General features: G+C 41.7%; 1 protein-coding gene across 4 annotated transcripts in view; it reads left to right on the top strand.

The window, feature by feature from the left end:
- Positions 1-27,518, top strand: part of TSHZ2 (teashirt zinc finger homeobox 2) — a 221,427-nt gene that overhangs the window by 109,005 nt on the left and 84,904 nt on the right. For 2 of the 4 annotated variants that reach the window (XR_003536529.1, XM_027697418.1), the window contains exon 2: positions 21,463-24,538. Coding sequence is in view for 3 of the 4 variants with exons in the window: in XM_027697418.1 (XP_027553219.1) it covers positions 21,463-24,530 (3,068 nt within the window). In the remaining variant the exon portion in view is untranslated. Of the gene's footprint in view, positions 1-21,462; positions 25,560-27,518 lie in introns of those variants that run through there. The other 2 variants (XM_027697419.1, XM_027697417.1) reach the window with 1 other exon arrangement.

Below are 27,518 nucleotides of genomic sequence, written 5' to 3'. Positions count from 1 at the left end.
AACAAATCTGCCATGCTCATAATTGTCAGCATAACATCACCTCAGGAGACCTGGCTCCCATTTTCTAGCCCAGATCGAGGACCAGGTAATAGGTATTTTGTTTTGAGGTGTTTTGTATAACACCTCACACTTCCTGTTGGGTTCCATGTGCTTTAAAGGTCACTCTGCTCTCTTTGTAAAAACAGACTGGTTGTGTCCCTGGCCAAAACATCCCTGCTCAAAAAACTGTGCCTCTCTGGGCCCCAAAGATGACTGAATTTCAATGAGGCTTTATTCTCCAAAATGAAAGGTGCTGTCTAACAGTAAAATATTGTTCTATTAAATTCAGCCCATGGCAGATCCACTACTGAGGGCTATTGAGGCAAATAAGAGCAGGGTGATGGCAGTGTGTGGTCATAAAGTTGCAATATTCAAAAATGTAGAAAAAGCAGGTTGTCAGATTTCAATAAAGCAGTGGAAATGAATAGATACATCTCAGAGCTGGTTGCTTCCTAGTGGGATGGAATTTGAATAATAATATCACACTTGAACCAACCTCGGGCTGGATTAATGGCTGGCAGGGGCTGAGCCCCGGCGTGGTGGGGCTGCAGCAGCAGCAGCACCACTGTAGGTGTTACTAATGACACAGGGAAGGCTTCTGCTTGTTTGCACACAGGGTGGAAAAAACAGGGGAGGAGGAATCTGGGAATTATTGCTTTAAGCTGCAATTTTCAACAAAGAAATCTTGCCATTCCAAACTGTCTAGACCTTTAAAAATAAAAGATGTGCAGTATTTACAGCGCTCTTCAGTATTCATGAGGCTTTGCTGCTTGTTGTAAGGCGAGATGAAAACAATACTCAGTAGATTTTCATAAGTGACACGCAACTGTAAGATTGATAGATGATGTGGATTTAATGTATGTGGAGTTCAGCGCCAACATAAAAGCTGTGATGTACCCAAACACCGGGTTTATTAAATCCCTGTTTCCTTAAATGATCATCCAAAACCTTTCACCACTTTCTTCTCTTAGAAAATAAAGGAAAGAAGGTAGGAGAAAGGAGAGGAGGTAGGTGAAAAAAAATCCAACCAAGGGATTCCCCTTAGTTTTGGTAGAGAATTACAATATTGGAACTGAAAGAGACAAATATTTAGACACTCTCTCTGCATAGAGATTAATGTGAGAGTCAGAAATACATGGAATCCACTTAAATTGATGTGATTTAGTTATGAATGGTTAAACATAAGTATTCTCTGTCAAATGCCGAAACCTATTGTATTAACTCTTTCCTCTCCCCACCCCTCCTGTGGAGCCTCCTAAACCTACCAACTCCTTCTCAGAGCCCAGGGACCCTCTCCCTCACCCCTCTGTGCATCAGGGGCTGGGGAAGGCACAAAGTCCCTGAGTCTGCCCTGGGATAGGACTTGCTGGATCCCCCAGGTGGGTGCAGGGCAGCTCCTGCCCTTGGGACAGACCTGCCCCAAGTGGGACACAGCCAACCCCAAACTGCTTTCCTTGGGAACATCCCGGGCAGCTTGGGCTGGAGCTGCTGCCTGGCCCGGAGCCAGCACACCCTCAGTCCTGCTGGGACCAGCTCTGCACCCTCTCCAGGCATTTCCCAGCCACCTTTGCTCATTGGCAGCAGCATTTCACCCTTAGTCTGGCACCAAGTGAATTATTTTCCCTTCCGTTCGGACTTCGCCCATCACGCCACATTCCTGAGAATCAGGATTGACTTACACAGTGTCCCAAATCCTCGGGAAAATGATTTCTGGGCTGCTTAATTCCCACTGTCTCTGGGGGTGCAACACACACACACAGTGCTTGGTAAGAGCCGGGAGGAGCATTTGCTGCTCTGCATCTGCAGCAGTTTGTAGCAAAGGTGTATTTGTGTCTTGGCGGAACCTTTCCCTTGGTTTCAGGGTCATTTCCTGGGACAGCTCAATGTCCTTCTTCTTCAGCACCTCAAGATTTAGTGAAATGATATAATTAGTGGAGCTGTGCTCCTTAACCCAGCCAGCTGCATTGGAAATCAGGCCACTTTAGCTCAGTTTCAAGGAGCAAACTGAAATCAGGCTTTCTGCCCTGGCCCACATTTGACTTCTTTAGGAACTGGAAATATTGCCATTGTGTTTAGCCCTTGGTGGGAACCATTTACTCTGGAGCACTCCGTTGGATACTGATTCCCTGTGGTATTGAAATGGGGGTTGTTGGTGCTGTGCCATGGGAATGTGTCCAGGAAACCTGGAGCTGGATGCTCCTGAAATCAGCTCCTATCACCTCTTCTCCCTGTACTTCACCGCTGTAACACAGAGGAAGAATTTAAACCTAAAACTGAGGGATAGCGACAGAAAAGGAAGGGAAGGAGTCAATGCTTATCCCCTTGAATTCATAAACAAGTTAAAATAAGTGCCTGTGTTCTCTCCCCTTTAACTGCTGGTAAATATCTGAGGAAATTGTTTGTAATAGGAATGTTTATTGGAAAAATAAACTTCAGCCAATACACAAAACAAATGGCAGATCCAATCAATCCAATATGACAACACATTGGCTTTAGAAATTCGAGACCAAGCTCTATATTCATGCAAAGAAACTCCTGTGTACCTGGTCCAAGCAATACTGCAACAAAGTGCTCTTGACATTAAGAATGGTTTGCAGACAACATTGTGAATTACAAATAACATGCTGAAGGAAACTTGTAAATTGTGAATAATCAAATAACTTTTACAAGTACCTCTTTGGCTTCGCTGCCTGCACGGGAATGCTCATGTTTGTAAAGTCCTTAGATTTTCTGCACAGGTAAGGCTGCATGTGCAGATAAAAATACTCATCATCACCTGAAGGAAGGGGGAAAGAGTAGAGAGAAAGGACAGCTAAAGCCAAACAAAGGGAAATAATACATGCAAATAAACAAAGGGAGTTTATTACAATTGTTGTGCCTTCTGAAATATGCCCAGTTGTTCCTTCTCGGCTGTTCATGGAGTTGTTCCCTCTGACAGAAGCTGCTTTCCTTAACCAACAAAAACCTGCTTAGGGCTGCTTGTCCCCTTTTGTTTTGTTTTTATAATTGAGTTTTGCCATGTGTGAAATCCCAATATTTTATTTAAACCGTGAGGATTAAATGCTTGACAAATCGGAAAGATTTGGGAAAGGAACAAGACTTGGAAAAGTTGGGAGTTCATTTCAAGTATTGTGAGCACATGAACTTGTCAGATCTGTGACTTCCTTTTTCAAGAGTCAAGCACAGTGGGAACACACGTATCCAGACACTTTCTCTTCTGTTCATATAGTCCTTCCTTTACTACTTCTGTTCAGTCTCTTGGACACTGATGTTTGGGGTTTTTCCCATTTCTTGTGCAATATTAGAAGTATCACAACAAGCCCTGTGCCAGCTCTGCAAGGTAAACATGATATGTCTGCTTTTGGGGAGTAAATAATTAAAGTGCCTCTGATGTTTGCAGATGGCAGGTCGTGCATCCCTCAAGTGGCACTTGAAGTTAAACAATGATCTCCTCTTCCTCGGGGAATTTGAGCTTCCTTCTCATCTTTACCATAAATTTGGAAACCTTGGGTGGATGAACATCCCTGTCAGCTCCAGCACCTTTCTGTCACGGGCATATCACGACATACAAACATGTGCCCCTTTCATAAACTCCCCATCCCAGACTGCCACAAACCATCCCTGCATTTCTCCGTGCCTGGTTCTTCCTAAGGCAGAGACAATAATAGCCCTTCCTTTGTCTTGCCTCTGAAGATTGGCACTTCTGCACAACACAGCCAGTGCCTAAAACAACAGGCTCTCACCTTGCCTGGCTGTTTGGCTCGAATGATAATACCCTGAAATTAAGAACAGGCCCAAGGAAGAAAGCTCAGTGCTCAAACTGAGGTTGTGACTGGTGTTTATTGAGTTTATCTCTAGTGCAGGGCTGTGCCCAGTGCACATCCCAGTGCTTTTCCCAGCGAGGGAACATCTCATGGACGTGGCTTGAACTTTTATTTGCCATTTCCATGAGGCTCCCAGAGCTGGGCCCTGCCTCCACTGAGGTGACTACTTGGAGTTCGCTTTTTTAATTAAGGCTCTGTATTGTAACTAGTCAATGTACATTATTGGGAGAATGAATGTCAATGCCAGTGCTTTTTCTTTCTCTCCTTTATCTTTGTCAATGATTCAAAGACATGATTTATGGTTAGTCTCCGTCTTTCAGGATCATCCATCAAGCGCTGGTTTCACTACAGGGCTCCAAGTTGTAAATCATGCAGAAAGGCTGTCACTCATCTCATTTAACCCTTTAAACACGGGATGGGAGAGGTGGGCAGCTCCTCTCAGAGCTGGAAGGAACAGCGATAAAACAGCCATAAAATTGATGAACTCAGACTAATCTATACAATTAATTGTTCCTTGTAATGCAATAATTATTATGAGGGACAATTAAAAACCAGAGCATGACTCCACCCTCCAAGTTCACCCTGAGAACCTGCAGGACTTCAGGGCTCCATAAAACATGTTACTTTTTTGTTTTGTCTTTTGAGCTCCTTTCAGATTTTTTAATGCCCATTACAGAGTGAAGAGCTGAGTTTCCCTTTAGAATCAATCACAGGCTACTTCTGACCATGACCTTGCAGCAACTAAAGAAGGAGTGCAAAAGCCCATTAGCAGCTGCTATTTTCAGCTCTGTAAATTAACATTCCCTTTCTTCTCTCTCCTTTTCCCCACTCCACCCCTCCCTTTTTTAGCTTTTTTTTTTTTTTTCCCCTTTCTTCCTTTTCTTGGACAGGAAGACAGCAAGAAATGAAATGTGTAAGTGGCATGGGAGCTTCCACACTTAGCCTTGTCTCTCAGGCTCGGGGGCTGGTGACAGCTTTGGCCAAGTGGCTGATTGCTTCCCCGAGCCTCCCCTGCCAGCCCGGCCCTGCTCCCAGGTCACATTAAGCTCCAACTCCCAGACAAAGCCTCCACCTGCTCCGAGAGCAGAGCCAGGGAGACTGGCATTAAATAATGAGGTGTCTTTCCTTTTTTTTATCTCGCTGCTTTATTTATTTTTTTTAATTTTTTTTTTTTTGTTCAAAGTGTCGGAACTTGGTAATGGAGGGTTATTAATGAAAAATATACGTTTGGGGTCTATTTGTTTAGATTCTGCAGTGACTTGATGGCAATTTTATCCCTGAATTATGTATGGCTCTGTTTTGCCTAGGCAAGCTGATACAAACAACAAATATAGTTAGAAAAAGATATATCAGTAAATAAACTGAAAGGTTGTAAAATATGAATGTTTATCATCCAGACGGTGCCGCTTCTCTTCTTTTTTACATGAACTCTACTTGAGATGGTATTTAGGAGCTTGGGACTTCTTCTATTCCAGCAATCTCTGCAGCTTGTCACAGAAACAAATGACACCAGAGGGAACCTTGTCTTACACTGTATTCTTTTGCATGAACCTCCGTCTTCTTAAGGTGCTCATAATTTAAATTTATATCTTGATGTATTGGAAGATAAGATTCAACCCTTCTTCCCTTTTGTGCTCCTTTTAACCCAGGCTGCTTTCCCTTTCCATGGCACTGTTTAGCACCTCCTCACCTGCCTGCAGGTGAGCAGGAAAGGCAGAGCAGGGGAAGGTGTTCAGGAGGACGGATCCCGTTCCATCCTCCTGGCACAGAGAACTGCAGCCTTCCCCATTCCCTGCCTCAGCCCTCCATGTACAGAGCTAATTCCTGCTGTAAGGAATAACACCTGCCAGCTTTGTGAGCCTTGTCAGCCATCTGAATTTGTAAACAGCTCCTTCTCTGCATCTTACAGAGTGTTGGGTTGTGACTGAAAGTAACTTTGGGGGTAACAAAGGATAATTCAATTGTTTGATGGGATTAAGAGAAACTTTTAATCCTCCATCTGAGAGAGAAATTCTATTTTTGAAAATATCCTCCCTTGCAAGCATCATGATAAATTAGCACTTGTTTTATTCTGGACTAAAGTCTCATCCCACAGGGATCTCCAAGAATTTCTGCTGCTAAAATATAGCAGAGAGGAAATTATAATTTTAGCATCTCTCTGCAGTCTTAATTAAGACTGTTCTTCTGATATAAAGCTGTGGTGTCTAATTACCAGAAAGCTGTCAGAAAGTAACTTTCAAAAAACCTGTGTCAAAAAAGAGTTGGGAAGACTCGAAATATTTATTGAATTACAAATTTATGGTGCTGGTAGATTTTTTTTTTTATGTCTAGCAGACAACATTACAACTGATTCCTGTCTCAATATTCCACCTCACAGGATAAATTCTAGTTCCAGCTCCTCCTCACCAAACAGTTGCTCTTTGTCCAGATGATTTGATAGGTTTGTGTAGAGCAAACAGGGGAGTGTTTCCTACTGGTTTTTATCTTGTACATTCACAAAGTACTTGAAGTTTTCCATTTCAGTGTATTCCACATCTCAAAGCCAAATTCTGGCACAAATGTCCATTTTTACCCTCAAAAGCAGCAGAGGCTCTGCAGTGCAAAACTCTCTGCCAGGAATCCACTTGGAGACTCAGTGCTATCTCCTGGCTTTTTCCTGCTGAGCCTGTGCCTCAAAAAGACAGGTATTTTAGACAAAACCTGCTCTTTTGTTTCCAAGGAGTCAGCAGAGCCTGTGCTGGGCAGGCCTGGCTCAGAGAGCAGGGAAGCTCAGCTGGGTGGGGACCATCTCCCTGCTCGAGGGCCCAGGACCCAGCCCAGGGGTTTGCTGTTGTTCCCAGCACGTTGTGCAGCTCAAAGTCCCTTTCCTGAGATTTGCATAAGGTAAAAAAAAAAAAGCCAAGCAGAGGTAATATGATGAATGCTGACAGGTACATTTGCTGCAATTGATTAAACACTTTTGCCATCCTCAGGATTTCCTTTCCAGCCTCGTGCCTTCCAGAGAGAGAGAGAGAGAGAGAGAGAGAGAGGTGTGAGTGACTTTGTCACTGACATTAAACAGTTGTACGTACTTCGAGCTGCAAAATGTTATCCCCAGAGTTTGTTTACTCGATCTGTATTTCCAATCAGTGCAGAAGGTTTACTAAAGCAGTTCATTACTGATTTATTTATGATGTATTTAGATAGCAAATATGGTTCTGTCAGCAGTTGCTGGCTAAACAGTGTTGACAGACATTAATAGCATATGGTATAGGAATGGAATTATGATCTTTAAGAGTCTTTGTGTCTCAACATACATTTACAGTTTGCATTTTTCTTAGGTAGGGAGACAGAGAACTTCCAAACAAGAAAGCAGTGTTTCTTTTTCTTTTTCTTTTTGTAACCTTTGGGGTTTGTTGGTGGTGACATTAAAATCTTCTGTGCCTGTTTAGCTGTTCAATTTAATGGAAGACAAATTCTCCCAAAGGTTTAATTTATTCTCACAAACTGAAATCACTGCGTTTTCACCATGGGAAATGGCCTTAATTTTCCCAGCCTTCAGTATACATCAAGCATATAATTCATTTCTCCCCCCTCAATACTTCCCTCATTAGAAAACAAAGTTTTTGATATTTAAATGTTACATAGTTTAAGTTGAGAAACAGCTCTCAGCCCTGTAAAGTGCATTTGCAGACATGATTGCTTCTCTGACAGCAATGGGTTTATACAGGGTGGAACAGAAAAACACTTGAATTTGTGACCTTTAATTGTCTGCTTCCTCTAAAACCAGCATTTTTACCAGTGTCAAGGAGAAAAAAAACAAAAATGTGGCTGCTCTTAGAGGAAGGAAGAACAGGTAGTGGTGACACCACTTTGTGGTGGTTGGGACTGATTGGGGAGACTAAATTATGTTGGTAAAGGACTAGGGAGGAAAATGAATTTCATATGAGAGGTTGGCTCTCAGTCACATGAAGACAAACAACTGGGAAATAATATGGGAAATCAACTTATCCTTCTTTTTGGATTAATGATAACAGAGGAGGTGAAGTGGGAATACACTGTTTAGTCTCCAAAGTAATGGGCAACACTTGGCTTTCCATAAAATGGAATTAATCCTCCCCAAAATTTTTGCTGGAATTAACAGTTGGACTTGATGATCTTCAAGGTCTTTTCCAACCTGAATGATTCTGTGGTTCTATGATCTGTGAGCACCCATCAGACAAAAAGAAACAACACTAACAACAAAAACAGAGAGAGACAAGAAAAATAAAACATTGAGCCAATTCTTCCTCTCCCTGAGTCCATTTGCTTCAAGGGAATTACACCAGTAAGAAATTCAGCTTATTGTACCTGGAAAATTTGACATACCATTAACATTTAAAAAATTATTAGAAATTAAACCCAGGGCTGGGCAAAGCACACTCCAGTTCAGAGTCAGGCTTATCTCATCAATGCATGAAGATTCATAGACCCCAAGAACTGTTTGAAATGAGCTGACCCTGATACTTCTGCTGGTTTTTCTCCCAGTGAGTGTTTAAAGACTTGTTTGAGAGGGGCAGATACAAAAACACAGCAAATTCTTCAATAATAAATTAAAAGCAGTTTCAGTCTTTCTGAATCTCTCTTATTTTAAACATGTTTTTCTCTCTTTATTTGTGCAACACGATTCCAGTCTGTATAAGGGAACTGACTGCACAGAAGGAGCAATGAACTGGCAGTACCAAACATGCTGAAAAATTCAAAAATTCAAATACAGACTAGTCAAATTCCAGCTGTGCACTGGTGGATATGTACAGGAATTAGCCCATGTAGACAAGGCAAATTGGGAGTTGTTCAAGACAAACCTTGTGCAGGGATTAGCTGGATCTGTGCCATGCTTTGCCTTCATTTAAATTTTAGCATAGATTGATAAACACGTTAAAAATTCATTTTTTTTAAGGTGTTATTGCTGGTAGAAAGAGAATCAGCCAGAAATGCTTTAGAAGGGAAGGATTGTTTGGATTTGTATCGAGTGGATAAACTGAAAGTGTTTAGACAGTCTATAATGAAGTGATGTTGGCCTCTGGTCTGTAATAAATGCTTCAATTTTATAGCTCCAAATCAACTTTACCCATAAAATCCCAAAGGACTTTCTCTACTTAGCAAATCAACGAGGACTTGGTGCCCACAGCCAGTGTATCCTTGTGTTTTGTCAAAAAAGCTGGGCAGACCTGCACTCATACAACTCTCACTGATAAAAAAATAAAAATTCAGAAGCTTTCCTTTCACATATCAGTAGTTAATCCAAAACCTGTGTTAGATAAGGTGCACAAGATTTTTTTTGTCATGAATAATTGGATTCTTGATAGCAAACAGATTTTACCGGTTTGAATCCAATCCTCAATACAATTATTTGGTGACTTTCTGTTCAAGAAGACAAGTTAGTGCGTAAGTTGTTCTTTTAATTATAACACTGTGCCCTTAATCTTTATTTACATACAGAAATACTGTTTATTTCTGTATGATTTCAGTTGTTATTTATATACAGAAATGCTGTTTATTTCTGTATGATTTCAGTCATTGCTTCAGGGGTCTGAATTCCAGTGGAAGTGCAGATCCTGTGCCACGTTCTCCCAGCACAAACTCAGTTTGCACGTGGATGGAAATGCCACATCCAAAATCCCCCCTAATGCTTCATCATCCAAAACACTCCCTGCACCCCCTCCCACCTCAGCTTTGGGAAACCAGGCTGGGTTTTCTTACCAAGTGTCTCCCAGTGCCCTGGTAATAATCCTGCTCTGCTCATCCTGATCCCTGGCAGAATTTTGAGGAAAATCATTATCCATGGATTCACTTGCTGTCACAGAGGTTAAAGCCCTGCTCACGTTTAAGGAAACCCTGGTGGACTGATCTCAGCTCTGCACTCGTTTGGATTGATTTATTTGCTGTTGGTTGTACTTTCACTGATCACTTTCTTATTACTTTCACACTTCCATCCATTTCAGTTTTGTCCTCCTTTTGCAGCCATTCCTTACACCTGCTCCCACCTGATGAATGGGCTGCTCAAACTGTTGATCTTGACCTGGCATGGGCTCTGCCACAGGAAATAAATGAGGCCACACAGACATATAATGATGCCTTAATAAACACCCCGGGTCCATTTGCTCCTCTGCCAAAGTGCAGAGCTCCAAGGATGGTGTCCCACTTGCATCCTGATGCTTGGGAGGCAGGGAAATGGAAGAGGCAGGAATTCAAACAAAAATGGATCATTTTGCTCTTCAAGTGTATTTAATCACACTTGAAAATTCCATGAAAATTCTGCACTTATCCTTGTGACTACTAGAACAACAACAAATGTATTTTAATTCTGTCAACATTTTAAATAGCTTTTTTTAAAAATATATTTGGACAGCCTGCTGCAGCAATTCATTTTTCTAAGTCAGTATTCTGAGTAATTTGGTGGAGGTCAGATGCTTTCTGTTGCTTTTCCTTTCAAGTCTGAGTGAGGCCCTGGAAAAAAAAATGCAGGGAAGTTTATAACACTTCTATAAAGTTTTTCGGTGTGTAACAGAGTTGGGTGGCAGAGATGGTTAATCTACTCTTTCAGCTCTTCAGGACTGCAGATTTTTGATTGCCAGGCTGCTTTGTGAACTCCTGCAGGCCTTAAATGCAGTTATGGTGGATATAATAAACAGCTTTTCTGTACCAGAGAGGTCCCTCATTGAGCAGTGGTCACATCACGGTACCTGTGCTGAAGGAGGGGTTTCTGTCACTAAATGACCTTTTGGATTAGTGCAGTTTTTCACCATAACTCAGAGTTGTTATTTCTTGCTGAGATTCAGGAAAAGCTGAGCCTGTGCAGCTGCAGCCTCCTGTTGTTGCTGCCTCTGTTTTCCTGCTTTGCCCCACATGATAAATGTCAGATATCACTTAGGACAGGGCAGGAATGCAACACGGAGACCGTGGTGATTATGGGCTGTAAATGATCTGTGCACTGACCCTGGCTCTCAACCCTTCCTGGGATCATTTGAGACACAATTTAAGAGAACATAGCTTAATATTTGTGTTTCTATCATTTTTCTTTTTTTTCCCCTTGAAATTTCCGTTATTTTATGAATCTTGATAGATTGTTGGAAACTATATTTATTTTCCATATCAGTTGGAAGCTTTTCCTTTGACATGGATTGATTTGTTTTGCACAAGTTTCTTTGCAGAATGGAGCCAACAGTACTAATTTTACCACTGATGATTATTAGCATTCTTACTATTAATAGGGCAAGGAAACAGTAGGGCTGCATCCCAGATTGTGTGGAAAGAGACAGGAAAGTACTAGAGTGCATCAAAACTGGGAGATTTTGGGGGGCAGAAAGAATTTTATTCCATGTTGGTGAAAGATTTTGATGTGGCAGTGCTGGTATTCAGGGCAGAAAATCACAAAGAACAAATAAATAAATAAAATAAATAAGTAATAAGATAACAATAGAAATAATAAACATGCAGTGTATTTACCATTATTGAGAGAGTGGTAAGATAGGATTCCCCCAGACTTCAGGGAAAACTGGTTTCAAGTTGGTGCTACCAGAGCACACTGAGGTCATGTCTCTCACAGAGGGAGAATTCCAGGCAGGATTGAAGGCAAAGAAGTTATTTCCATCTTTGAAAAGGATTTCAAGGGCTCACAGTTGGTTCTTCTCACAGTTACTGCTGCCTTGCTGGCTGCAATGAGATGGGAAAAGCAGGATCAGGCCCCCTGTGAGCCCCTTCCTGGGCAGAGGAATGTCCAACATTGTGCAGGTGGATGGGCACACACTGCATGGGTTAAATGCTCCTCTTTGTGTGGGGATGCCTCGTTCTGACCAAGGGATAAAACCAACCCTGTGCACTGGAATGAGCAGTGATCCCACCCTGAGCTGGCCTGTGCCAGTGCCAGCAGGAGGAAACCCTTCTCCCTAAGGAAACTCCTGCTCGTGGACTCTGCTCTTTTCCACAGCTTGGACTGAATTCTGGCTCTTGGGTGTTGTGCATGTACAGACTGTGTGTTTGAAGGAGATGTTCTGACCTTTCTCATCTCTGCCTGGTGTTGCAAAGATGGAGTGATGTAGAACAGAGATTTTGTGACAGAGTAATAATAAGAAAGAATCTGACTGCCAGTTGCTCATTACTGGATCTCTTTTAAATGCCAGAACCTTCTATGTTTGCCTTCAAACAACACTGAGCACCTAAATCACCATAGTAAACAGATATAGAAAGAGACAGAAAGGTTAAAAGTGTACTCATAATCTCTTGCTTTTCCTCCTAAACATGTTTGATAGCAATATTGTTTCTTAAAAACAATATGACCTCATTTGTAAAGCAATATTCATGCTAAACTAGTCAGCTGTTAAATATACCCGGCACTGTGCATTATGATGAAGCTAAACCAGAATTTCAATTATTTTCTGGACACATTTAAAATTATAATACTTTACTGGGTTAGTGTTATAGTTCATCCAAATTACTCACAAAGTATCATATCAATCTCTTGCAACTGCTTATTGCTTACATATCCGAGGAGCTGGTCAGAGGAAGATGCTGTCTGGGGTAATGACCTTCATGCTGCCTCAGGGCTCTGATGGTTATGTGGCCATAAGTGCAGGCAAGTCTAATGGCCAAAAGTCAATGTTTGTTGGCCATAATATTTGTCACTAAAGAAACAGACTGTTCATTCGGACCACCATGTGCAACAGCCTGTTCCTGAAAGGCAGATAAAGAGGGAAATAACCCACCTGATGATCTGTGTGTTCCTTTCACGCTGAGATCCCAGCAAGGCAGAATTCACACTTCGGAATTATTTGCAGTTTTTTATTGCCTGGAATGCAAGATCAAAACAAAGCAAGAAGATATATTTCATTATACTCCCACTTTCTACTTATGTACCTTATCTAAAGAGATGTTGAGAGAGAACTGATGTTGCAGCCTTTAACCAGCTCTGAGTAACCAGCACAGATTTATGAACATTACTGGCAACTATGGCCTAAACCAGACCTTTTTGGAACTGCAATCTGTGTATCCAAAGGGAAAATCCAAAGGCCCACTGCTCTTTAGACAAATGTTACAATAGTGCACTTTTAAAGCCATATTAATATTTTTTTAAACAGGCTTTAATACAGGTCCTGGACAACACGTTGTTGCAAGGAACTTGAATTTTGTGCAGCATTTTCAGCTGTGCGTGAATTATGAGCTTTAATAAAAGCATGTGAAAGGTGCTGCTGGGTTATCTCTACCCTTCACTGGATCATCAGGCTGAGTCCTCAGGTAGCTCTGGATTTTCTGTTCCCAGTGCTCCTGCAGGACGAGCACAGGCAGCAGCACGGTGCAGTTCAGCGGGAAGGAGGTGGGAATTTGTGGGAAAAAGGTTGTTCCTGGAGGTTATCCACAGAAACATCTCAGCTTTGAACTGACCTGCTGTGATTGCAAGAGGCCACCTCAGCACTCAGAGTGAGGACAGCTGACTCTTCCTTCTTCCTCCACCAGATCTTCTATCCAGGCTGATTCATTTAATTAAGTCACATTGGCAAGATCAGGCTGTTATTGCTTACATATTCATAATTGATTATGAAGTCATTATGGCAGTGAAGCATCATCAGGCACAGCCTCTCTTTGTGGCAGAGCAGCCTATCTGCTCTTACCCCAAAAGGGACAAATGTTCATGAGCTTTCTTGAACTGGGGCTTAGCTTCTCCTGCATGAGACTGGGCACTCTGTTGTATTTAGCCAAGCTGGTCTGTTTTGACTTGGAGAGGCCAAGAAATAAGCAGCCTTTTTAAAAATAGTAATCAAATAATTTGTCTCTCCCATGGTGCCACTCTGTGCACTGAGTAAGAGTCAGTTATTACCAGAAACAGCAATTCCCCACAGCAGCAGATCAAACCTAAACACCCCAAACCAGCTGCGTGAAGGACCAGTTCTGTGAGATCTTCACACTTTGAACAGACTCATGAAAAGGGATATGAATATATGGATCTATTTTTAGGATAAACATTTTATTTCACATGCTGAATTCCTCCCTCTGACCAAGAGTTGATTGTTGATCTCTCCCTGGTTTAGTTCTTGTCCCGTGTCCACCTCCATGTGCTCCTCACATTCATTCAGAGCCAGGGCCCAACTCCCTTCCAGGAGAATGTGTTGTGGAGAACTGCTATCCCTGAGATAAGGCAAGGACTCCATAGAAATGAGTCAAAGATTTATTTTTTCAGAGGATAACAAGCAAGTGTCCATAAACATAATCCTCATCTTCTTTCTATTTATAATTGTAGTTAATATAAATGTACTTCATTACTGGAGAGCAGCCTTCACGGCCATACAATAGCAAACAAATTCTTCAGAAGCATCTTTAATTATTCATTTGGCTGTACTATATTTTATGCTACTTTTCATAAATGTTAATCTTTATTATTGCCCTACCAGGAAAAAAAAAAGAAAGAAGGAAAGAAATACCTGTTATTAAATGACCTATCAGGCTGACACGGATAAATGTTGGTAGCTATTTAATTGTTTCCCATCTGCAGTTTTATACAGTTTCTATCAAACTGAAGGGTAATTTTTTTAGTAGCTGCTTATTTTAAATGTACAAAACCCTTGTGTGTAATTCCATTAGCTGCCCTACAGCATTGCAATCTACAGTTTCCCTGAGGCTGTTGTGAAATATTGATGAAATCCTTGCTTTTGTGGCTTCCTCTGATACACTAAACATTTGTCTGATGTTAGTTGAACTTGAATGGATCTGTTCAGAGTTATATCAGTAGTGACTTCAAAGGCTGTAAGGCTGTTACAGTTTTTTTTTACAAACTGAAGTTTCAAAGCCTTACCATGTGGTACTTTAAAAAAACAAAGTTCATATCAAATGAACCAAAGTGTTAGCAATACACTGGTAAGACTCATTACAATTTCAATTTCTATAGATATATGGTTTTTTGTGATTCTGATTGGTAGCTCATGCCATTGAAAGAAGTTTAGATTGGTACTTAGGGGAACCTGGGATAATGAAAGAGGGAAAACATAATTTGAAACTTGGATTTTAAACGAGGTAATCTATAAATTTACAAAGCCACTCTGCTGTTTTCCACAGCAATAAATAGGACAAGAGACAACAGAAGAAAGGCAAAGAGAGACAAAAGTTTCAGACTTCTGTTTTCATCAGTAAAGTGATTTACAGTGGTGCAATTAAAATGACTAACGAGGAAAACATATTTGCTGCTGCTGCTGTATTGCTGTTTTTCAGGACAAGCTGCATGTTGGAAAGCAGCTTTTGTGCCTGCACTGGCAATTAAATGATGGTGTGGTAACGTGTGACTGCCTGATACCTGCCCAAAACCTCCCCAGGACGAGGAGTCTGGAGTGAGGGATGGGCAGGGAGGGACGGGTGGGACAAGGGGAGCACAGGGCTGGGAAGGTCGAGCTCAGGCACTGAGTGGTGGAGGATTCAGAGTGTTCTTTAAAGCATTTTAGTTGAAAATACAATCTGGAGATCATCAAACACCTTCAGCTGGTTGAAACAACGACATTGTCCGTTCCAGGGGGTTGTAGAAAATAACAAGCAGAAACGTTTTTATCCAGAGGCAAATTCTTCACTTATACTGTGAACTGTCATGTGAGAAACTGGAACTGTTGGCTCTGAACGTGGTTGAATCCATTCCTGCAGCTGCTTGGCCATTCAAACTGAATCCAGAGCATGGCAAGGATGACTGAAGCTGCATTTTATTTAATAACTGACTATGTAAACAGCATTATCCTTAAGGAAAATTACCCAAGAAAAAAAAAACCCTGTCATTCTGTCCCTGCTCTGGACTCTCAGCTCAGCTGCTCACATCAGCTCACCTCTCTTTTCTCACTCTTCCTTGGAGTGTTGGGTGTTTTTTTCCTGGCTTATTATTGGCTTTTCTTTGAGTTTATGGGTCACTCACAAGGCAGTTCCCTGCACATGTGCTTCCAGCCACTGATCATTTTCATTTGGCTCATAACTGTGCAGGATCCAATGCACAAAAGGCATAATCTGTTCTCCTTTGTGCTGCCAAGGGTCCCACTGAAACTCCAGGCTATTTTGCCTTCTTAACCAGTAGGAAATTGGACATTTAATAGAAAACTTTATAATACAACTCTAATTAGAGTACAACAAAATGAAAGCCCCAAATTGCTTCATTTCAGCATCGTATATAAATAATAGTTATGGCTTCATGGAATTGCCTTTGTGTGGCAAAACTCCGTCAGCACAGAAGCCACTCATTCCCCTGCTCCCACAGAGGCTCTTCTGCCCTCGGTGGATGGCAGTGGATGTTCCTTCTCCTGCTCTGCAAGAGGCAGAAATTCATGCCTTGGTATCAGCTGCTGTAACTGCTTGAAAAATAAAGTTCTTAAAAAAAAAAAAAAAAAGACAAAGGAATTTCCAGAAAAATCCAGAAAAAAATCCTTCCTTTAAAGTGCCAAGTTGCATCAGAAGTGGTGCTTGAAACTTCCCTACTGAGCCCCTGCAGATGGAATGGGATGTGATGGTAAATAGGAATAGCAGCAAAAGGTGCAAAGAATTTCCCATCATCCAACAGAATTCACTGGCTTCCCAAAAAAGAGGCAACTGAGCGTATTCAGCCTTTTCTGGGGATGTGTAAAACCTTCCTCGGGATGCACAAGGCTTTAGAACTAAACCTGGCACTCCCAGGATGTTCAGACCGGGTGACAGAGGTGTCCCTTTGTCCCCGACACCCGTCATTCAGAGCTCTCTGCTCCCTCTGTAGTGGGAGCAGGAACCTTTCCCTGTGTTTTCTTTCCACCTTGGAGATCTTAACAGGAAGTTATTTCCCCGGTACAGGAATTTTTAACGTAGCCTTAAAAGCTCTGAAATTGTACAATTCACTCTTGTATTACAAATTTCATATTTTGAGAGTTCTTTCCATGAAACTCCATTGCTTTTCCAGAGTGTTCCACTGCTTTTAATCCTGTTAAATTCCAAAATGCCTTTGATAGGGAGTTATGCAATGGAGCAGGGAATTTTTTCCCCCCAGCTGCCAATTTATCTCTTCGGTTGGATTTCAAACTGGGATGAAACTGTAGCTCTGAACTTCTACAAAGAGCCAGGTTAAGATTTGTCTTTGGGCAGTTAATGCAGTTCGACATCTTTGAGAAAAAGGAATGAGAAGTGGTCATTCTCCATTATCTGCTTGAAATATTTCAGAGAAAGAAACAGTTTCTGCCAAACACAAAAAGATGTTTGAGCTGGAGCCAGACAAGAAGGAAACAAGATCACCTCCCAGCACTGTGAGATTGCTCCACTGATGGTGTTGTTTCAAGTAAAACTGGAATATATATGTCTGAAGAAGTGCAGATGGTGGATGGGTTTTACATGGATTAGCAGTGTTGTTCTGGACAATGATTCACTGTCCCTTCCCTTGGCAGAAAATAAGTTTTCCAGTCTTGGAAAGGAACATGTATATATATATATATATATATATTTTAAGAAATGTTTCTCTACATGGAAAAAGAGCAAATTTGAGGGAAAATGGTATCCACTGGTGGAAAAGTTAAGAGTCAGGATGAATATGTTTTAAAAAAAAGCTGTACTGACAGTCTACAGTTCCATGTCAGGAATGATGTATAACGTGGGGCCAGTTACAGATGAGAGGCCTGAGCATCAATCCTGGATCCAGCACCACTGGGAGCTGGATTGGTGCTGCCTGCAGGGAAGGCCAAGGCTCCAGGTGGATGTGGGTGGCTTTAGACCCTTCCATTCAGAGTTTTTGCAGGTGTGTTAACTGGACTTGTTTTCTTTTAACTCCTCTAATAGTGGAAATAGTCTAGAAATAGCTAAGAAAGTGTTTTCTTTTAAAGAATAAAGAATCAGCTGTTTCTTGTAACCCCTTTTCCTTGAGAAGCAGCTTTCTGAAGTTACCATGAATTCCATCACAACAGCACAGAGCAAAATTAAAAAAACCCAAATAATTTAGAGTTGTATTTGTGATTATTATCCATATGAAAATATTCTCCTTACTGATGTTGTGATTTTGACTACTTTGTCTTGGGATCAATCAGCACTAAATCAAGTGCTGTGTTTCCATTTAAGAAGCCAGAAATTGCTTCTATTTGATGCTTTGAAGCTCCTGGGTTTTGTCCAGTCTTAATGATATTAAAATTTCACTTCTTCAGGAGTGCACGTTGCCCATCTTCCATCTGCCTGGGCCTGTTTACTTTGGTGGGGAAAATTCTCATCTGGGAAAAAGGGGAAGCTATTCATCTGTTTATTGAGTTTGGATTCCTTTAATTTTAATTTTTTTTTTCCCCTGCAAAACAGCTATGTAGGAGCATCTCAGAGGTTTGGAATGCCAGAATAAGCCTGGGGGAGAACTGGTGGGAAGAGAACAGGTCACTCAACAATTTATTACATGGCCATCAGTACGACGTGCAAAATTTATGCTACTTATTACAGACTCTGCATTTAAAGCATTTGGGTGTACAGGCTTAAGACACCCTTTACATATAAAATAAATAATGCAAAGTCCACTTAAATTAATGTTGTTTCTGTTAACTAGCTACATCACCTCAGATCAAACTTCATGTCCAATGAAATCTTACTAAAAAACCCTGTTGGAAGGACACGTTCATGTCTGGTACCCTTGGTTGTCTTGTAGAACTGGTCTCCACTGTCCTTAAAATGCCCACAGCAATTTAAATCATTTACATAAACAGAAATGGTTTTACAAGTAGGATACTGAAATGCATTTTCAAAGCTGCCCAAACCCCTAAACCATTAAAACAGATGTGACTGCTGGTTTTGTGAAATTTTGATGGTGCTTTCTGGTAAGTTAAAAATCACAGAGTCACAGAATGGTTTGGGTTGAAAGGGACCTTAAAGACCATCCAGTTCTACTCTCTGCCATGGGCAGGAACACCTTCCACTAGCCCAGGTTCCTCCAAGCCCCATCCAAGCTGGTCTTGGACACTTCCAGGGATGGGGCAGCCACAGCTTCTCTGGGCAACCTGTGCCAGGGCCTCATCACCCTCACAGGGAACAATTTCTTCCCAATATCTCATCTAAAGTTCCCCTCTTTCAGTCTGAAGCCATTCCCCCTTGTCCTGTCACCCCGGTTCCTGATGAAAAGTCCCTCTCCAGCTTCCTTGTAGATCCCTTTCAAATACTGCAACTTGTTACTTTTACCACGTACATGAGATTGTGTCAGTATCTTACACGGAGAGAAAAAAAAGAGGATTTCTCAGCACAAGTTACTCTTCTGTAAAGGTTATAGTAAACATGTCAATGCCTAATTAAGCAGCAAATTTTATCTGTATTGTGGGGGATGTGCAGCTGTCTGGTACTTCTGCTTTTCCTAGTAAATCTTTTTAGAAGGACAAAGGATACTGTGAGGAAGAAACTACTGTGTGTATCTTCCGAAGGAAAAACTTCCCTTCTGGTGAAACATGGCTTAATGGCATTCAAAGAATTGGTGCTGAAATGCAGAATCAGATTTGCACCGACCCAAAGGGTGTGAGGGCTCTTTGTTGCCTGTTTTGTCTGATTCCTTCCTTGGATTCCCTCCCTGGTTTTGTTGTGCTGTGCCTGGCACTGTGACCCCTCCCCGGTGCAGCACCTCAGGCTGGGGTGGGACCGGTCACTGCTCCTCTTGGGCAGGAGCTTCTGCCACCTCCCTGTCCCTCCCTTCTCCTTGTCTCTCTGAAAAACATCAGAGAAGGGAGAAGCAGCACCTGGTTATCAGGGAAAAAGTTTAAGGAGGAGGAAAAAATACCGAGCTCTCAGCGTTGTCTTTGCTGCTGCTTCAGTCTGGCCACCTGGGGATGGGGCTGCTGATACTTGAGGTGACCCAGCACACTCCTGAAAGGAGTATTTTTGAGTATTTAGCACTTCATATTTAATATTCAGCTTCTTTGCTGAAAGATCTGCTGGAGAGCAGAGTGTTGCCACTACTCTGTGGTTATTATTTTATTGTGCTAAAGTGCTGCCCAGGCCATTTGCTGCTGTCTTTGGTTGTGAAGCTCTGTGGTACCACCCCTGCAATAAGCCAAGCCTGGCTCTGAGCCAGAGGGATCAGTGCAGCTCCTAAGCCCGTGGGAAGGGTGTAGGAAAGATGTCTCACATGAGTTTCTTTGCCCATCCACAGAGAGCCATCATTTCCCTCTTCTTATGCTGCAGCTTCATCCAGGGAATGGTTCCTCTAGTTCTGGTCTCTTTGGCTTGGTGGCAAATGTGTTGGAAGGGGTGAGATACACATGGAAATAGATTGGAAAACTGAAACACACTTCTGGAAAAGCTCTGGAAAGCTTTGCCCAGATGGTAATCAAAACATTTCTGCCTTTCCTGCCCATCCCTTTTGATTTGCTAAAAGGGTATCATTTGTTCAGGAGTACCAAATTCAAGGAAGTAAATTGAGCCAGGTTCTTAAAGAGCCATAAAATGGCTTGTCTCACAAAATGGGAAGGAATTGGATTTTAAATAAGTAGCACTTTTAGTCTAATTTAGAATATCCTGAGTTGGAAGGGCCTCACAAGGATCATTGAAGTCCAACTCCTTGTGCTCTCTGAGCCTTCAGGGTTCCCTTGCAACTACAACTACTAAAATTTTATTATTTTACTTTATTTTATTTTATTTTTTTCAGGGCAGCTTTGATTTGGGGGCTTAGTTTTGTTGTTGTTGGGGGTTTTTTAATTATTTTATTTCTTTTACATAATTACCTGATAGGAAAATCTAGATCTTAAGGAAACACACCAAAGCAGCCTGGAGAAAATTCACCAACGAATCTCCTGGGAAGACCTGAGCTGCTGAAATTTTGATGAGAAAACCCCCCAAAAACCCAACACCTGAATTCCTTAATTAACTTCAAATTTACAGTTCTTCCAGTGTCAAGTTCATCTTAGTAATTAAATAGTTAATTTGTCTAAGAAAATCCTTCCAGATTTGTTTTATTTTTCCAGTTTTACCATTAACTTTGGTTTTCCTCTCTCATATCTTAATACTCTGCTGTAACTGCCAAGGGTTCTTGCTCTGAAATTTGTGGATTTGTTTTCACTGAAGCACAATTTGTTTTTATGCTACACAGTACATTACTTTTATAAACAAAAGAGTTGCACTTATGCCTATTAATGCTTTCATATCTTGTATTTTGACGTATAAATTATTTGTGTATATTCTACAGTGCATTTTTAGGTGATCAAATGGCATAAGGTGACTGTACCAACATGATGCTCTGAACCAGGAAGATTATGGCACCTATTTTTCTTCTTTTCCTTGCCAATTCCACCCTTTCTCTCACTGAGGCTAAAAACAATTTCATAGAATTGAAGCTTTTAGTATAAACTTTAAATACTTACATATGAATTTTCCAACTGTCCCATTACAGAACAGTTAGAATTATACTCCCCTGACAGGAAAATTATTAACTCGGGATCTCTGGCAGTTATAAAGAATTATGATCATCTGCCAAGTGAATGCAGCAACCTTCACAAAAAGAGACATCATTGGCTTTTTTCACTTCCAGAACTAAGAGGGAACATTAGTTGTAGATTAAAACAAAATCCAGTAAAGAAAACACATAGTGAAACTAGGAAGCTCAAACTGGAGCATTCTCCTTTACCAGGTTATTTCATATATTGACATTACATTTCAGGTTATGTCCAAGAGGAAGATTTAAAGGAAGAGGAAGATATAAAGGAGGAGGAAGAAGACGATGACGACAACTCAACTGCTCAGCTCCAGGGCAGCAATGACACTGGCACGGATGAGGAACATGACGTGGGTCCTGAGCAGAAAGGGAACTTTAGCTTCCAGAACTCCCCTGTCAGTCACATATCCAACCAGGATGCAGAGAATGAATCCCTGCTGAGTGATGGTAGTGACCATGTGGCAGATATTAAAAGCATTTGCTCTAGAGAGCCACAGGACCCAAAATCCAGCGCCCATCCCAAATCCCAGAGCGAAGCACACGACTGCATGGACAAAATGACAGCGGTCTACGCCAACATCCTGTCGGACTCTTACTGGACAGGCTTGGGGCTGGGTTTCAAGTTGTCCAACTCCGAGAAGCGGAGTTGCGACAACAGAAACGGAGGGAACAAAGCTGACTTTGACTGGCACCAGGATGCGCTGTCCAAAAGCTTGCAGCAGAACTTACCTTCCAGGCCCGTGTCCAAGCCCAACCTGTTCAGCTCAGTGCAGCTGTACAGGCAGAGCAGCAAGATGTGTGGGACGGTGTTCACGGGCGCCAGCCGGTTCCGCTGCCGGCAGTGCAGCGCTGCCTACGACACCCTGGTGGAGCTCACGGTCCACATGAACGAGACAGGCCACTACCAAGATGACAACCACAAAAAGGACAAGCACAGACCTACCAGCTACTCAAAGCCCCGAAAAAGGGCCTTCCAGGACATGGACAAGGAAGATGCACAAAAAGTTCTGAAGTGTATGTTCTGTGGTGACTCTTTTGATTCCCTTCAAGACCTGAGCGTTCATATGATCAAAACAAAACATTACCAAAAAGTGCCTTTGAAGGAGCCGGTACCAACCATTTCTTCCAAAATGGTCACTCCAGCAAAGAAACGCGTGTTTGATGTGAACAGGCCTTGCTCCCCCGACTCCACGACGGGGTCTTTCTCGGATACCTTTTCTCCTCAGAAGAACACGAACCTGCAGTTGTCATCCAACAACCGCTACGGGTACCAGAACGGTGCCAGCTACACGTGGCAGTTCGAGGCCTGCAAATCCCAGATTCTGAAGTGCATGGAATGTGGGAGTTCCCATGACACTTTGCAGCAGCTCACGACCCACATGATGGTCACGGGTCATTTCTTGAAAGTCACGAGTTCGGCTTCAAAGAAAGGAAAGCAGCTTGTTCTGGATCCTTTAGCTGTGGAAAAAATGCAATCGCTGTCTGAGGCACCAGCCAATGACAGCCCGGTTTCAAAATCGACCATTAAATCATCTGCAGAGTGCACAGCTCCTACCTCTGAACTGAAAAAGGAAAGTAAAAAAGATAAAGCTGATGATGCAAATAAAGATGAGAAAGCAGTAAAAACTGAGGAGTATGAAGACACTCTTCAGAAGCCACTGGATCCCACAATGAAATACCAGTACCTCCGAGAAGAGGATTTAGAAGATGGTTCAAAGGGTGGCGGGGACATTTTAAAGTCCTTGGAGAACACTGTCACAACAGCCATCAATAAAGCTCAGAATGGAGCTCCCAGCTGGAGTGCATATCCCAGCATCCATGCAGCCTACCAGCTCTCAGAGGGAGCTAAGCCGTCTTTGCCTGTGGGATCCCAAGTGCTGCAAATCAGGCCCACAATGACCAATAAATTGAGGCCCATAGCACCCAAGTGGAAGGTGATGCCCCTGGTCCCTATCTCAGCAAACGTGGCCCAGTGCACTCAAGTGAAGAAGGAGGCTGATGACAAGGAGGAGGTGCAGAAGGACTATGCTAAAGAGGGCGTCCAAGCTGAGCCGGCCCCACTCAGCCAGAGCGAGAGAGAACCTCTCCTCAAACCTGAAACCTCTGTGGAGCCAAAAAAGACAGAACCATGTCCCTTGAAAGAAGAAGACAAAATTAAAGAGGACAGTGGAAAAGAAAAACCAGTCCTCAAGGAACCACCAGCAGCTTCTCTCAGCAATGGTTGTGCTGCCGCCAACCACTCCTCGGAGCTGCCTTGTGTCAACCCCCTCAGCGCGCTGCAGTCGGTGCTGAACAATCACTTGGGCAAAGCCACTGAGCCTTTACAGCCTCAGGCCAACTGCAGCCCCAGCTCTAGCACAATTTCTATGTTCCACAAAAGTAATCTCAATATGATGGAGAAGCCGGTTTTATCTCCTGCTCCAACCCCACCAAAGCCTGCCAGTGTATCCAGGCACTATTTGTTTGAAAACAATGATCAGCCTATTGACCTGACCAAATCCAAAGGCAAGAAAGCTGAGTCAGCCCAAGCACAATCTTGTACTTCTCCACCTCAAAAACATGCTCTGTCTGACATCGCCGACATGGTCAAAGTTCTTCCCAAAGCTACTACACCAAAACCTGCTGCATCTTCAAGGATCCCGTCCATGAAATTGGAAATAGATGTCCGACGCTTCGAGGATGTCTCAGCAGAAGTCTCCACTCTGCATAAAAGGAAGGGCAGACAGTCAAACTGGAACCCTCAGCATCTTCTCATTTTGCAAGCTCAGTTTGCTTCCAGCCTCTTCCAGACATCTGAAGGTAAATATTTATTATCAGATCTAGGCCCGCAGGAGCGCATGCAGATTTCCAAATTCACTGGACTGTCGATGACCACCATCAGCCACTGGTTGGCAAATGTCAAGTATCAGCTTAGGAAAACCGGAGGAACAAAGTTTTTGAAAAACATGGACAAAGGACATCCAGTCTTTTATTGCAGCGACTGTGCATCTCAGTTCCGAACCCCATCTACCTACATTAGCCACTTAGAATCCCACCTAGGTTTCCAAATGAAAGACATGAACAGGCTGGCTGTGGAGCAGCAAACCAAGGTAGAGCAAGAAATCTCCAGAGTTTCAGTTCAAAGATCTCCTGAAACAATAGCTGGGGAAGAGGACACAGACTCTAAGTTCAAATGTAAGTTGTGCTGTCGGACATTTGCGAGCAAACATGCAGTAAAACTTCATCTAAGCAAAACACACAGCAAGTCACCAGAACACCATTCACAATTTGTAGCAGAAGTGGATGAAGAATAACTCTTAAGGTATGCATGCTCTATAGTGAGTTTTAATTTCATCGTTTTAAGGAGGCTCCATAAGAACTTCGTACTTTCTTAATGTAGGAAAACAGTATAAAATGCATAACGTGCTCCTGCGTCGTTAATCTAAGCACATGTACTTATCCATTTTATAGTGTTTTCAAGAAGAGAGCTTGGTAAATGCAGAACCACACTGCCCCATAGAGAAAAGTTGCTGCTTATTAATATGTTCAAAATAGCTGTTTTCCCAGTTCTCTTTTGTTTCTAAGAATAAATCATTTCACATCCGATGCACTTCCCTGCGGAATGCAAGGACTTAGTGCTACTCTTTGCAGTGAGAGTAGAAAAAAAGCAGGTAAAGAGCACTGAAACCCAAAAGGTTATTACCTCTTTCAGTGCTGACACACCAGTAAATGTGATTTTGGTGGGGAAAAAGAAGACAATTCAAAAGTCACATTAGCAAAATCTCAACTATTCCAAGTTTCTCATAATCTCACACACAGCCTCGAAAATCTACCAATAACTCTGAAAAGTTCCTATCTAAAGTTCAGTTATTCTTCTGATGATATTTGGATGTTCAGTTTTGTAAAATATTTTAATATTTTACACTTCCTTAAACACTTGCTACTGTGAGTGGCCTCTTTTGTCACATCATTTTAACCTCTCTCTCCATCATTCCTTTTTTTAATCTTGAAGATGTTTGATTCTATTTTGCTTCATGTTGGTGGGAGTCAATCCATAAACATCGCTGACTTCAGTGCAAGTTTGGGTATAACCTGGGGGGGGGTTTAAGCTTAATTGAAAAAGCAGCGAGATTTTTTACAAGCTTAATATTTCCGAGCCCTGTTAGTAGGATACTTCTACATTAGTGTTGCTATTTTTTGCTGAAAGATACACCAGTTGCCACAACCAATGTTTATAACATGTAATGTAATATTCAGATGACACACCATTTTTTGCATTTTTAATTTTACTTGATTCACAAACTTGAATATTCTTGATTTAAATAAATATGCAGAACATCAACCTAAAGTCCAAATAGAAGTTTTTTGTTCTAACGGGGTTTTTTTCCAGGAAGGCTCTGTTTAGTCATTCCCAGCAATTCCTCCAGCAGACTCGGGCTCTGCTTCTGTTCACAGAATAATCATGTGCAGATTCAGGGTTTCTCCAACGTGTTCATTACTTGCTTAACATTGGGAAAATGAATTCGTCAGATGGTCAAAATTAAAGATGTGTTGTGAGTTTTCACTGATCCCCCAGTTATTGTGGCCATTCTCTGGCTAATTGAGGGTGCAGGGGCTGAATACCCGTTTGTGTGGAGATCTCCCATGTGTTGGCTGCAAATATTCATGAAGCTTTAGGAAACACTTTCTGTGGACAGAGCCAGCACGAGGACTCTGCGTCACTTAAGCTCCATTAAAAAGGCTACTTTTGAATAATTTAAACCACTAATCAAAGGGTTACTTTGGGATGGGTAATAGAAGCTATTACTGTGGAGCACAACGTCAGTGTTCAAGTGCAATAAGATTTAAGTTTTGCATACATCTTGTACGTGCTGTCTGCACTGGAATAGATTTATTTCTGCATATTTTAGCCATCTAACTCAAAAGGAGTTTGCTTTCCAAACAGGCCTAATACCCTCCAGTTTCTATTTTGGCATTTAACCCAACATTAGGACTCAACAAATAAACGTTCCTTGTTTAGCTGGCCATTTAAAATCAACATACCTGACAAAATACCAGAGAGATTGGGCAGAAAAACACAGACCATACTTTATTTCCTTCCCCACCAGTTAGTAATTATTAAGACTCTGCCATTCATAGTTTTCACACAGGAGATATTAGAGCAAACCAATAATTTGGGTACTATCAAACAAAAGCTGTCTGCCAAATATATTAATACAACAGTTATTTGGGCACATTCATGGCTTAATACATGACAAAAGGTTCAGATTTGGTCTTAAAAGCACCGTGTTATTACTAAGAGGCAAACCAAACACCCACCTCTACAAACACATTGCTGAGGATTTGAGGAACAAATACACGAGGGAGGGGGAGAAATCTCCAAGGGAAAAAAAAAAAAAGTGTGGTTTCTGCATTGTAATAACCTGCACACAGACATATTATTCAGGTGATGTGTAACTACATAAATAAGGTACTGTCCTTCCTGCCTCTGGATACCGAGAAATTGCTGTCCTCCTAATACTCATCCATTTCTAATTTATATCGAGATGCAGGTTGTATCTTACCTTCAGAAAAATATATTTAAATTGCAATGGCAGAGTGATAGCACTGTTATCTGCAGCTATAATTTCAGTTGGTATGCATGATAGCACAAATTGTCTGAAATGATGGGGTATTTGGGATGGCATTGTAAAGATTTTATTACAGTTTCGGAGCCGTGAGCCTCCCGAAGTTCTCACTGGGTTGGGAGTGGGGAGGCCAGAGTTTATTCAGATGGATTCTTCCTGAGATCTGCAAGGAGACTAAATCAAATCACAGGGATTTTCAGAGTTTACTTATCCTTACCATGTTATTTTTTGAGATCCAGTAGACGTTTGAATAATAACCTAGAGGAGAGCACAGTATTTAGAAACAAGGAATATGAAGCTGAGATCCTTAAAACACACATACGAGTTTGTGTTTCCTTCTTCTAGGCAATACTGTGGTGAAATAAAAATAAAAATAGAGAATATATATTGAAATGAATGGAAATAAAACAGTGGAAAGAGTACTCGAAGTATAAAAATACATAAAGTACTTTATATTTCAACAGCATTTACTATTAGAGGTTATATTTTCAAATGTTAGCTATCATTAAAAATATAAATGAATAATCTGGGTTAGTACTGTAGAAAAATGTGTTATGTATATGGATTTATTTTTAAGACCTCTGTGAGGCTGTTTGTAAGAAATTTGCTATAAATTCTTCTTAAATGTAAAGACATATATATCTATTTTATATTCATCTTTGGTGTTTTCTTGAA

The sequence above is a fragment of the Neopelma chrysocephalum genome, unplaced genomic scaffold (genome assembly GCF_003984885.1).
Source record: "Neopelma chrysocephalum unplaced genomic scaffold, ASM398488v2 Primary Assembly neopelma1_119, whole genome shotgun sequence".
Lineage (NCBI taxonomy): Eukaryota > Metazoa > Chordata > Aves > Passeriformes > Pipridae > Neopelma > Neopelma chrysocephalum.
Note: the sequence above shows the minus strand (reverse complement) of the source record. Positions and strands in the feature narration are given on the sequence as shown.